Source organism: Bos indicus, chromosome 11 (assembly GCF_029378745.1).
Source record: "Bos indicus isolate NIAB-ARS_2022 breed Sahiwal x Tharparkar chromosome 11, NIAB-ARS_B.indTharparkar_mat_pri_1.0, whole genome shotgun sequence".
Lineage (NCBI taxonomy): Eukaryota > Metazoa > Chordata > Mammalia > Artiodactyla > Bovidae > Bos > Bos indicus.
The window spans coordinates 2,940,093-2,954,104 of record NC_091770.1 but is presented as its reverse complement, the minus strand read 5'-3'; the positions used below and the strand labels follow the sequence as shown (position 1 = coordinate 2,954,104).

At 41.2% G+C, this 14,012-nt stretch overlaps 1 protein-coding gene across 5 annotated transcripts in view; it reads right to left on the bottom strand.

Annotated features, from left to right (window-relative positions):
- C11H2orf92 (chromosome 11 C2orf92 homolog) overlaps nt 1-14,012 on the bottom strand; it is a 58,167-nt gene that overhangs the window by 21,093 nt on the left and 23,062 nt on the right. For 3 of the 5 annotated variants that reach the window (XM_070798238.1, XM_070798235.1, XM_070798237.1), the window contains exons 3-4: nt 6,536-6,625; nt 3,664-3,747 (exon numbers count right to left, since the gene is read on the bottom strand). In XM_070798238.1, coding sequence (XP_070654339.1) covers nt 3,664-3,747; nt 6,536-6,545 — 94 coding nt within the window. In that variant the 5' untranslated portion in view covers nt 6,546-6,625. The remainder of the gene's footprint in view (nt 1-3,663; nt 3,748-6,535; nt 6,626-14,012) is intronic. The other 2 variants (XM_070798236.1, XM_070798239.1) reach the window with 1 other exon arrangement.

Here is a 14,012-nt window from a genome sequence, read left to right as displayed (position 1 = left end):
TTGAAATCTATTTTTTTAGCCATTCCAGCTATATTATTTTGGTGAATATTTGTATGGAATACCTCCTTCCATTGTTTTACTTTCAACCTGTTTGTATCCTTTTACCCTGAGTCTCTTGTAGACAGCAAAGAGATCCTTTCTTTCTATCCAGTTTGCTACTTTGCGCCTTTTAATAAGCATCTAATTCATTTACATTTAATGTGATTACTGATCAGGAAGAATTTACTAATGCCATCTAACTATTTGTTTCCACTTATATATTTTTCATTCCTCAGTTCCTCCATTACTACTTTTCTTTGGGAGTTCTTTGGTTTTCTGCAATGTTACATTTTGATTGCACCTTCATACCTTTTTCTGTATTTTTAAATTTTCTTCATATTTACCTCGAGGCTCGCAATTAAGATGTTAAACTTATAACAACCTAGTTTAAAGTACCAACTTAGTTTCAATAGCATACAAACACACTGCTCATATATTAATACATCTTTATCCCTCCCCTTTTATGTTGTTATTATCCTAGATTACATCTATGGACACTGCATGCCTATTAACATAGATTGTTATAAATCTTGTCACAAACATTTGTTATAAATCTATTACATACATTGTTTTACCCACTTGTCTTCTAAATCATACTAGAAAAAGAGGAAAGTCACAAACCAAACCAAAATGACAATAACATTGGCTTCTAGATTTACCTATATAGTCACCTTTACCAGCGTTCTTTATTTTTTCCTTATGGCTTTGAGTTACTGTCTAGTATTCCTTCATTTCACTCTGAAGCACTCTCTTTAGTATTTCTATCAGGGCAGATCTCTTAGCTTATGTTTACCCAGAAATGTCTTGATTTCTCCTCCATGATCAAAGAATAGTTTTGTTAGATACAGAATTCTTGGGGGACAGTACTTTTCTTTTAGGACTTCAATTATGTCATATCTCTGCTTCTGGCTTCCAAGATGTTTGTGTTGAAGTCAGCCATTAATCTTATTGAGGTTCCCTTGTACATAATGAGTCGCTTCTCTCTTTGATGCTCACAAGATTCTCTTTGTCTTTTGGTTTCAACAATTTGACTATAAGGTGCTTTAGCGTGGTTCTCTTCCATTTACCCAGCCCGGAGTTTGTAGAGCATCTTGGATGTGAATAATCATCAGATTTGGGAAGTTTTATTAGAGCATTGCTTCCTGACATTTTTTGTCTCTTGCTTGCTTCTACTTCTGGGACTTCTAAGGTGTATTAATGTATGCTGGTATTCTTGATGGTGTCTCATGGTCTCTTGTGCTCCATTTATTCATTTCATCTTTTCCTCTCTCCTTCTCAGACTGGATTATTTCAAGTGTCCCAGGTCAAAGTTAAGGATCCTTAATTCTGCCTGCTCAAATCTGCTGTCAAATCCCTCCAGTGAGTTTTTCATTTCAGTTACTGTACTTTTCAACTTCAGATTTCTATTTGACTCTTTTTTATAATTTTATTTGCTTATTGATATTCCTACTTTGTTCAAACATTGTTTTCCTGATTTCTGCAAGTTATTTGCCTATCATTCCCTTTACTCATTAAACATATGGAAGACAGTTGATTTAATATCTTTGATGAATAATTCCAACTTTTAGGCTTCCTCAGGGATGAGGTCTATCCATTTCTTTTTTTTTTTTCACCCTGTGAATGGGCCATTCTGTCCTGTTTATTTGTATGTTCTGTAAATTTTTTTGTTGAGAGCTAAACACGCTGAGTATTATATTTTGGTAAATTTGGAAATCTACTTCTCCCAGTCCTCAGGGATGGCCAGTTTCTGCTTTCAAGGGCTACAGCCTTAGCTGAGCTAAGGCTTAGTTTGGCCTCTCTGAACTGTTCTGGCAAAGTGTGTATTCCTTACTGTGTCTGGGTTCTGAGTTTCCAGCTCCCTATGTCTGCTGTCACTCAGTGACCTAACAAAGCTGGCCTTAAGTGTCTGTATTTCCAAAGGAGAAAAACAAAAACACCATCTCTTTCATCCCTGACAGAATTTTTTGGAAGCCTCTTCAGGTCATGAAAGTGAAACAACGATGAGTCTCGGTGCCAGCCCTCAGTGATCAAAGGCAGTGATCAACATACACTCAAGTTTTTGAAGGACAAGGTTCCCAACTGCCCATTCCGGCACCAGCAAGCACACTGAGAATGTGGGCTGCCAACCACCTGGCTACCTGCCATGGGGCTGGAGGGTGGAGAATGGTAGACTCTACATGGAACACTGAAAATCACTAAAATGTATTAGGCTCTTCAGGACAATGCAAGTGTTCAACTGATATCTTATGACTTTCATACATTGGAGAAGGCAATGGCACTCCACTCCAGTACTCTTGCCTGGAGAATCCCATGGATAGAGGAGCCTGGTAGGCTGCAGTCCATGGGGTCGCTAGGGGTCGGACACGACTGGAGCAACTTCACTTTCACTTTTCACTTTCATTCATTGCAGAAGGAAATGGCAGCCCACTCCAGTGTTCTTGCCTGGAGAATCCCAGCGACGGGGGAGCCTGGTGGGCTGCCATCTATGGGGTCGCACAGAGTCGGACACGACTGAAGCGACTTAGCAGCAGCAGCAGCTCCAAATTAGTTGCTTAAGATAGTTCTTCCCAGCTCAGGTGTAGCTTTGGTTAAGAGACGTATTCCTAGAACTTCCTACCCCCACCATCTTCAATCTGCTGCTGCTGCTGCTGCTGCTAAGCCGCTTCAGTCGTGTCCAACTCTGTGCGACCCCATAGACGGCAGCCCAACAGGCTCCCCCGTCCCTGGGATTCTCCAGGTAAGAACACTGGAGTGGGTTGCCATTTCCTTCTCCAATGCAGGAAAGTGAAAAGCGAAAGTGAAGTCCCTCAGTCGTGTCCAACTCTTCATGACCCCAGGGACTGCAGCCCACCAGGCTCCTCTGTCCATGGAATTTTCCAGGCAAGAACACTGGAGTGGGTTGCCATTGCCTTCTACAATCTTCTATCTAGGCCTTGGTTTTTCTCAAATGTTACAGGGGAGCTTGGAAGAGATCAATAAGTACCAGACTAGAATCACCTGGAGAGCTATAATTACTGATGCAAACATCTCATCCCACCCCAAGTAACCTGATCACTTGTCTCTTTTTTAATGATCTCCCAGGAGATTCTCATGCTCAGTTAGGGCTAAAGACCTGGGAGAAAGTCTGTCTCAGCCTCAAGGCCTTGCCATCTCTAACATGTGCAGAAGTCACCCGGGGACCTCATCCAGACTGGTGTGACGCAGCTGGTCCAAGCTGGGGTCTGACACTGCACTTCCAATAGCTCCCAGATGGTGGCCCTGCACTGCTACATGGGGCCTTCTTCAGGGAGCAGAGTCCTTTCAGCTAGCTCCCAGATGGCGGCCCTGCACTGCTACACGGGACCTTCTTCAGGGAGCAGAATCCTTTCAGCTAGCTCCCAGATGGCAGCCCTGCACTGCTACATGGGACCTTCTTCAGGGAGCAGAATCCTTTCAGCTGTTTATTTTCTATGTTTTGCTTAATTTCTTGAGATTCTGGCATCCAGGGAACCTGTTCTAGCCTCAAGGCAAAGCACTTTTTTTTCTCATCAAAGCAGCAGGGACAGGTTATCTGGGAGACCACCACAGATAAGCATGAGATTCTACAAACACAGCCTGACCATTTCACATGGGAGGGATACCTACCAAACAATTTAGCCAAATGTTCATCTCGCTTATTTGAACTCAGTGCAAAGTCGGTTTCTCTTGAGCTCTTTTGTGAAGGATAACCTATGGGAAAATAAAGCTTAGCTGTGAGTCAATCTTTTGCTGGATCTGTGTGTGTGATTCTTTTGAAATCGACACTCTCTTGGATGGTATTCTGAGAGGAGCATCCTGCACTTGGCCTGCCCTAGAGGGAGAGCACTGGACTTGGGTTCTGGTATGACATTTGAACACTGTTTGACCTTGGACAGTGAAGTTCTGTGGCATTTGACTTTCTCATCTGAGGCTGGAGGGAAAGATGTGGACCACAGGAGGGCTGTGGGAAGGAGGAGGAAATACACCCATGTGACCTTCAGACTCAGGGTGCTCGCCCCTCATCCCAACTCAATGCTATTATCTGTGATGGATGACAGTAAACAGAGCTGGTTCCAAGCAAGGGTATGCTCAGTGCTCAGCTGTAGGAGGAAGGGAGGCAGATGGACACACGTCTCAGTGGCTCTTCAACCAAAACTCTCCCCTCCACAAGCAATGAGGCCAACAGTCAGTGTCTGACCATTCTGGAAATGTGATGCTTTCTTGCTTTGGAAGAACGAGAACAATCCTGCTGCATACTCTGCACTGATCCTCACTGTAGGTTTACACTTAGGAGGGGCCTGGGGGCCTGAGGTCATCCAGACTTGACTTGTTTGATAAACACAAGGAATTCCTGAAGTTGTCATTTGGGATTGAAAAAAATGAAGTTGCAAACAGTGATGGACTGGGTCAGCCATCTCCCCTAAGACAGTATGGATGGGTGTTAAGACTTCTACTGACCCACATGTGGCTACATCAAGGACATGAGCTAATTGTGCCAAAAGACTATAGCAACCTGTGGAAATTTTGAGCTATATTATCAAGCTTTTTTAATGAAGGTTGTGATGTCTCAGGGTCTGAACACATTTTCTTGATTCAAGATCAAGGTCAATCCTTTTCTTTGGCCCCTGTGGAGAGGGCAAACCTATCAGGGAGGCTATATTTGTGCCCTAATGAAGGTGTTTCGGGCCACAGAAGCCATCTATTCTGAATTCTGCAGAGCACTCATGAAGTGTCTGCAAGAATATGAACTTTTAACTCAAAACCAGCGATAACACCAGTTTTCTCATGGTTTCCTCATAATCTGCATAGCCATTGAGTAATCTGTGCACATGGCAACTTTCAACTCTACAAAGAAACAATTGATAGGAAGGCCTACCTCATGCATGCCAAATGATTAAAGTATGACTACTATGATCCAGTGCATGACAAATGCCCATATCTCTGTTCATGAGACACTGGTGAATTACTAGGAATAGACACACTCAAGCACTTTCTAAAATGTGTTTAGCACACAGTGTCAGTCAATGGCATAATAAGATATTGTGCGGGACACACCATCACTATTACACGGTACAAAATTCACTGATTTAATCATGTGGTTTATAAAATGCACCAGGAGGGGTGTTAGTTATAAAACAGGTTTGCCAACAGCTTTGCAATTTCAACATGGCATGCATGCCTGGCTTATTCCAATAAATATTACCTAAGTTTAATATTATCCTAATGCACATAGCGTCACCTTAAAGGATTTCTCAGTCCCTTGTCTGATTTGGGCTAATGTCCATGTTCTGGGCATTTGTGACCAGCTTCTTTCCCTCAGCTTTCGCATTTGAGCATCAGTGTGAACAGAGAAATCAGCTTGGCTTCTCAGTGCAAATGTTTTCCAGTGGCTACAATGGGGGCAGTGATGGGAAGGGATGTGGGAGGGTTTCCTTCTCAGAAGCCAGTGAGTGGAGCACATGTGCCCTAAACTATGAAGGGCTGCTGAATAGAGTCATTACAAATTCTACCAGAAATAAAGGACACCACTAGAAAGTCTAGTTCCTGTCCCCTGAACAGCCTCCAGAGTGAGAGAACCTGTCTGACTTTTAAACTTCAGGGATCACCCCTAAATACAAGGCGATTCATACTTAAGACAATAAATTCCATAGGCAGCGATTCTTTCTTCCATATCTCAGTTTGTTTTTGCCCCATACCTACCTGGTTTAAGGAATGCTAAAATGATAGAGTAGTAAAAATAATACAATACAGGCACATCTTGAGACATTGCAGGTTGAATTATTCCAGACCACTTCAATAAAGCTAATGTAATAATAAAGCGAGTCACCAGGATTTTTTTCCAGTGTGTGTAAAAGTTATGTCTTCACTGTAATCCATTAAGTGTGCAGTAGCATTGTCTAAGAAAATCATGCACTTAATTTTAAAAAACTTCATTGCTAAAAAATACTAACCATCATCTGAGCCTTCAATGAGTTGTAGTAATAATATAAAAGACCACTGATTACAGACCACCATAACAGATACAATCATAATGAAAAAGTTTGAGATATCGTGACAATTACCAAAATGTGATGCAGAGACACTAAATGGACTCGTGCTGTTGGGGAAAATGGCACCAAGAGACATGATCAATGAAGAGTTGCCACAAGCCTTCAGTCTGTAAAAACACAGTATCTGCCAAAAGCAGTAAAGGGTGGGAAGATTTGGGAGAATGGCATTGAAACATGTGAAACGTCATGTATGAAACGAGATGCCAGTCCAGGTTCAATGCACGATGCTGGATGCTTAGGGCTGGTGCACTGGGACGACCCAGAGGGATGGTGTGGGGAGGGAGGAGGGAGGAAGGTTCAGGATGGGGAACACATGTATACTAATTAAATAATTTTCTATTAAAGAAAAAAAAAAAAAAAGCAGTAAAGCACAGTGCAATGATAAGAGGTCTGGCTGGTACATCAGCCTTTAGAAATGTGTACTTAGAGTTTTAAAGACATATACTTGCTTTCTTGCATGTCTCTCTTTGTAATTGATCTGTCTGCTGTTCCTGTTTCTTCTAATGGAACTTTGGAAAACACTTGCAGTAGAATTTCATCTCAAGTGAAGAAAAGAAAGGTATGTTAATACCAGTAATCTGGGATTAGCATATTCTGTTCTGTAAGTACCTCAAGTAGTCTACAAATATGGTGAATAAATGATGCAAATGCAACACAATGCCTTGTCTTAAAAAGGGGAACTTGGTCTATCTAAAGCATTTCTGAATCATTGTGATTACACTAGATGGTTGATTCAGGAAACACTATCCTCTGTAAATATGCAACTACAAATTTTGCCCCGGATTTCATTATATTTAATGTCATAGTTTTTCTTCTTGCTCCTGCTGCTGCCGTTCTCCCCTCCTCCACGACTGTCCCCAAGCTGTTCCTTTATAAAAACAAACTCTTCCCTGTTTCCACAAGATACACATCATTTTCTGCCACTGAAACCTAATGCCTCTCCCAGAAACCTTCTCACAGTGAGACCCTTTTTGGCACAGACCTAGAAGCAAATCCTGATTTTATTGTTTACCAAGATGTGATCTTGGGCAAATAACTCCACCTCTCTGAGCTTCTATTCCCTCACTGGAAGGATGGGCACATGATCATTTAATACATAGAATGTTTGTGAAAAGTAAATAAAATGATGTTTGTAAAAGCACTTAACACACAGTGCCAGTGTGAGGACCATGCAACAAAGGCCGAGTATTTGGAAACTACTGATCATCATCTTACTTATAAGAACCCCCAGGGCTTCCCTGGTGGCTAAGCGGTAAAGAACCCACCTGCTAATGCAGGAGACACAGGTTCGATCCTTGATCTGGGAAGATCCCACATGCTGCAGAGCAACTAAGCCCATGTACCACAACTACCGAGCCCGTGCTCTAGAGCCCAGGAGCCACAGCTACTGAGCCTAGGTGCCACAACCAACGAAGCCCGCGCACCCTAGAGTCTGTGCTCCGCAACTAGAGAAGCCACTGCAAAGAGAAGCCTGCACATCACAGCTAGAGAGTAATCTCCACTCTCCACAACTAAAGAAAAGCCCACACAGCAACGAAGACCCAGCACAGGCAAAAATCAATCAATAAAACTTAAAAAAAAAAAAAAAAAAAAGACCCCCCACCCCTGCCCAGATCAGCTAGTATTAATTCCTTGCTTTCTGCTCATTGGAACCCTGTGCAAGTGGAATGATATGCAGGAAGAAGAAAGACATAAAACACAAAGAAAACAAAGATGTTAGTATGTGACAGAAAAAAGAGATATCTGCCACAGATTCCACAGCATTCCATCACCAGCCACTTTCACCTCCTTTCATGCCTAATTATGATTAGAGCCAAAGGAACCAGACCTCAGAAAAACACTTCCTTTCCACCCTCCCTGGCAGGAGGGAGGGCAGTGGGACATGCACATCTCCTCCAAAGACCCCTGGGACCCTGGAAGACTCTGAGACCTTCAGATGGATGCAAAGGTAATGCTGGGGCTGCACTTCCACACCCCTTTACCTCCTGTCCTGGGAGCAGATATGGGCAGAGGACCTGACTGGATTTTTTTCCCAAGGAAGGCACACAGATGGCCAACAGACATGTGAAAAGATGCTCAACATCACTAAGCATCAGTGAAATGCACATCAAAGCCACAATGAGATATCACTTCAACGTGTCAGAATAGCTATTGTCAAAAAGACAACAAGGGCTTCCCTGGTGGTTCAGTGGTAAAGAATCCGCCTGCCAATGCAGGAGACACGAGTTTGACCCCTGGTCCAGGAAGATTTCACATACCACGGAGCAACTAAGCCTGTGTGCCACAACTACTGAGCATGTGCTCTAGAGCCTGGGAGCTGCAACCACTGAGCCCACGTAGGCAACTGCTGAAGCCTGAAAGCTCTGGAGCCCGTGCTATGCCACAGTGAGAAGTCCCTGCTCACAGCTAGAGAGTAGCCCCTGCTTGCCATAACTAGAGAAACGTCTGCACGCAGCAACAAAGATCCAACACAGCCAAATAAATAAGACAACAAACAGCAAGTGTCGGCAAGGATGTGGAGAAAAGGACCCTCATACACTGTTGATGGGAAAGCAAATTTGTGTAGTCACTACAGAAAAAAGTATGGGAAAAAATTAAAAATAGAACTACCATACAATCCAGCAACTCCACACTTGGGTATTGATCCAAAGAAAACAAAAGCACTAATGAGAAAAGATAAATGCACCCCTATGTTCATCAAGACATGGAGACAACCTAAGTGCCGATCAGTAGATAAATGGATAAAGAAGGTATAGTGTGTGTGCATACATATATACAGATTGTGCTCAGTCACTCAGTCGTGGCCAGCTCTTCAAGACCCCATGGACTGTAGCCCGCCAGGTTCCTCTGTCCATGGAATGTCCCAGGCAAGAATATTGGAGTGGGTTGCCATTCCCTTCTCCGGGGATCTTCTCGACACAGGGACGGAACCTGTCTCCTGAATTTCTTGCGTTGGCAGGCAGATTCTCTACCACAGAGCCACCTGGGAAGTCCAAGAGTTCTCATGAAGAGAAAAAAAATTTTTTTCTACCTCTTTAATTTTGTATTTATGAAATGATGGATGTTCACTAAACTTATGATAATCACTTCATGATGCACGTAAATCAAATAATTATGCTCTATACCTTAAACTTATACAGCACTATGTGTCAATTATATCTCCATAAAAGTGGAAATGACATAAAGTGAAATGAAATACAACCTAACTTTACATATCGAGAAACTAGAAAAGGGGAATCCCCTGGCAGTCCACTGGTTAGGAGTTAGCCCTTCACTGCCAGGGGCCCAGGTTCAATCCCCGGTCAGGGAACTAAGATCTGCAAGCCACATGGCACAGCCAAAATAGTTTTAAATAATAATTTTAAAAAAATGCTTTAAGTTACTAGAAAAAGAAGAACAAGGTAAGCCCAAAGTTAGAAGAAGAAAGGAAATAACAAAGATTACAGCAGAAGTAAATGAAATAGATACCAGAAAAATAACAGAAAATTTTACCAGAAATAGGAGTCAGTTTGGTGAAAAGATAAACAAAACTGACAAACCTCTGGCTAACCCAACCAAGAAAAACAGAGAAGACTCAAGATCAAAAAAGAGGAGACATTACTACTAATGTAGTAATTACTACTAATACAACAGAAATGCAAAGAATAATAGGAAATCTTTATGAACAATATATATCAACTGGAACGTAGAAGAAATGGATAAATTCCTAGCAATAAACTTACTAAGACTGAATCATGAAAAAAACAGAAAATCTGAATAGACCAAATAATGAATAAGGAGACTGAATCAGTAATCAAAACCTTTCCAACAAAGGAAAGCCCAGGACCAGATGGCTTCACTGTTGAATTTTACCAAACAAGGAGGAAATAATGCGAATCCTCCTCAAAATATTCCAAAAAATTTAAGAGGCAGGAACCCTCCCAAACTTATGTTATGAGGCTAGCATTATTCTGATACCAAAGCCAGATAAGAATACTACAAAACAAAAACAAAACTATAGACCAGTATCACTGATGAATGAATACAAATATCAAATTCTCAGCAAAATATTAAACTGAATTCAATGGCAAATGAAAAGGATCAAGCAAGGGGATTAAGTGGGATTTATCCCTGAGATGCAAGGATAGTTCAACATATGTAAATCAATAAACATGATATATTATGCTAATAGAATCAAAGACAAAAATTGCATGATCATCTCAACAGATACAGAAAAACCACTTGAAAAAACACATCATCATCCCACAATAAAAACACTCACCAAATTGTGTATGGAAGGAACATATCTCAACATTATAAAAGCTCTATGTGGCAAACACATAGCTAATACCATATTCAACCATGAAACGTTGAAAACATTTCCTCTAAGATTAAGAACAAGACAAAGGTGGCCACTCTTATCGTGCCTACTCAACATAGTACTGGAAGTCTAACCAGAGCAACCAGGCGAGAAATAGAAACAAAAGGCATCCAAATCATAGAAGAAAAAGTAAAATTATCTCCTTTTTCACAGTTGACAGGTGGCGCTAGTGATAACCTGCCTGTCAATGCATCTGTGAGAGACACAGATTGGATCCCTGGGTTGGAAAGATCCCCTGGAGGAGGGCATGGCAATCCACTCCAGTATGTTTCCCTGGAGAATCCCATGGACAGAGGAGACAGGCAGGCTACAGTCCTCAGGGTCGTAAAGAACTGGACATGACTGAAGCGATTTAGCATGCATGATCATATACAGAAAAATTCTAAAGACTCCACACACACACACACACAACTGTTAGAACTAATCAACAAATTCAATACAGTTGCAGGATACAAAATCAACATTATGTTGCATTTCAGTACACTGACAATGAAATATCTGAAAAAGAAATATAGAAAAAAATCTCATTCACAACAGCATCACAGACAATAAAACATTTAGGAATAAATGAACCAAGAAGGTAAAAGATCTATCTATACAGTGAATAGTACAAGATTTTGATGAAATAAATTTAAAGACACAAACAAATTGACATATATCCTGTGTTGATGGATGAGAAGTATTAACATTATTAAATTGTCCACACAACCCTAAGCCATTTATAGATTCAATGCAAGCCCTATCAAAATTCCAGTGGCATTTTTTCACAATCCTAAAATTCATTTGGAACCATAGAAGCTCTCAAATAGCAAAAACAATCCTGAGAAGTAAGAACAAAGCTAGAGGTGTCACACTTTCTGATTTCAAACTACACTATAAAGCTCTAGCAATCAAAATAGTATGGTACTATTATACATATTGACACAGAGACCAATGGAACAGAATCAAGAGCCAAAATAAGCCCTAGCATATACAGTCATCTCATATTTGACAAGGGAGCCAAGGAAAAGACAGTCCGTTAATAAATGGTGTTGAGAAAACTGGATAATCACACGCAGAAGAATGAAACTTGATCACTAACACCACTCACAAAATTTGACTCAAAATGGATTAAAGACTTAAACATAAGGAACTAAAACTATATAGCTGCTAAAGAACCACGGGGCAACTAAGCGCCCACGCCACAACTAAAGAGAAGCCTGAGTGCCGTGATGAAGTGCTACAGCAAACGATACTGCATGCCGCAACTAAGATCTGATGCAGGCAAAAATTCATTCATTCATTCATTCATTCATTTTTTAAAATCTAGAAGAAATCAGAGAATAAAAGTTTCTTGACATTGGTCTTGGCAACAATTTTTTGGATATATCCAAAGCATAGGCAACAAAAAGCAAAAATTAGTAAATGAGACATCATCAAACTAAAAAGCTTTTGCACAGCAAAAGAAACCATCAACAAAATGAAAAGGCAACCTACAGAATAGGAGAAAATATGTGAAAATCACAGAGCTGTTAAGAGGCTAATATCCAAAATATATAAAGGGTTTATACAACTCAATAGCAAAAAAAATTATCCATCTGGCTTTTAAATGGGCTGAGGAATGGGACAGACATTTTTCTGAAGAAGACATACAAATGATGAACAGATACATGAGACAGTGCTTGACACCACTAACCATCAGGGAAATGCAAATCAAAAACACAATGAGATGTCACCTCACACCTGTTAGAATGGCTCTCATCAAAAAGACAAGACATAACAAGTGCTGACAAGGATGTGTAGAAAGGGGAATTCTTGTGCACTGTTGGTGGGAATGTAAATTGGTACAGCTGCTGTGGGAAGCAATATGGATGTTTCTCAAAAATTATAAATAGAACTACCTTAATTCAGTAATCCCACTTCTGGGTATACATCCAAAGAAAATGAGAACAGTATCTCAAGGAGATAGCTGCACTCCCATGTTCAGTTCAGTTCAGTTCAGTTCAGTCGCTCAGTCGTGTCCGACTCTTTGCGACCCCATGAATCGCAGCACGCCAGGCCTCCCTGTCCATCACCAACTCCCGGAGTTCACTCAGACTCACGGCCATCAAGTCAGTGATGCCATCCAGCCATCTCATCCTCTGTCGTCCCCTTCTCCTCCTGCCCCCAATCCCTCCCAGCATCTGAGTCTTTTCCAATGAGTCAACTCTTCACATGAGGTGGCCAAAGAACTGGAGTTTCAGCTTTAGCATCATTCCTTCCAAAGAACACCCAGGGCTGATCTCCTTCCGAATGGACTGGTTGGATTTCCTTGCAGTCCAAGGGACTCTCAAGAGTCTTCTCCAACACCACAGTTCAAAAGCATCAATTCTTTGGCGCTCAGCTTTCTTCACAGTCCAACTCTCACATCCATACATGACCACAGGAAAAACCATAGCCTTGACTAGACGGACCTTTGTTGCCAAAGTAATGTCTCTGCTTTTGAATATGCTATCTAGTTTGGTCATAACTTGCCTTCCAAGGAGTAAGCGTCTTTTAATTTCATGGCTGCAGTCACCATCTGCAGTGATTCTGGAGCCCCAAAAAAGAAAGTCTGACACTGTTTCCACTGTTTCTCCATCTATTTCCCATGAAGTGATGGGACCAGATGCCATGATCTTCGTTTTCTGAATGTTGAGCTTTAAGCCAACTTTTTCACTCTCATTACAGCATTATTCACAATAGCCAAGATACGGAAACAATCTAAGGGTCTATCAGTGGATGAATGGATAAAGAAGAGGTAATATGTTTTACACACACAACACAATAGAATATTGTTCGGCTATGAGAAAGAAGGAAATCCTGCCTTTTGCAACAGCCTGAATGGATTTTTGAGGGTATTATGCTAAGTGAAATAAGTTAGATAGAAAAACAAATGCTATGTGATCTCATGTATAGGTGGAATTTAAAAGTCGAACTCACAGAAACAGAAAGTAGAATGGTGGTTGCCAGGAGTCAGGGGTGGGGGAAATGGCAAGATTTAGGTCAGAATCCAAACTTCCAGTGATGAGTATGTTTGGGGGATCTAAAATACAGTGTGGTCATTACAGTTAATAATACTATATCAGATACTTGAAAGTTGCCAAGACAGTAGATCTTAAATGTTCTCACCACAAAAAAACAAATAGTTATTATGTGACATGATGGAAGAATTAGCTAACACTATGGTGTTACTGAATTTGCAATGTATAATGTATCAAATCATCACATTTACACCTTAAACTTACATGATACTATGTATCAGTTATAGTTCATAAAGCTGAACGTGTATAAGGTGATTGTCTGTTTATGAACCTACATGGAAATGGCTTACTATTAGTAGCACTGTTTGGAGGTGAAATGTGGTCTAACTTCAAACTAACAAGGTCAAAATAAACATTTGAAATCTAAATTGTACAAATAGGACTTCTCCGGTGGCCCAGTGCTTAAGACTCTGCACTCCCAATGCAGGGAGCCCAGGTTCAACCCCTGGTCAGGGAACTAAATCCGTGTGCTGCAGCTGAGAGTTCGCCTGCTGTAACGCAGATGGAAGACTCCACATGCCACAG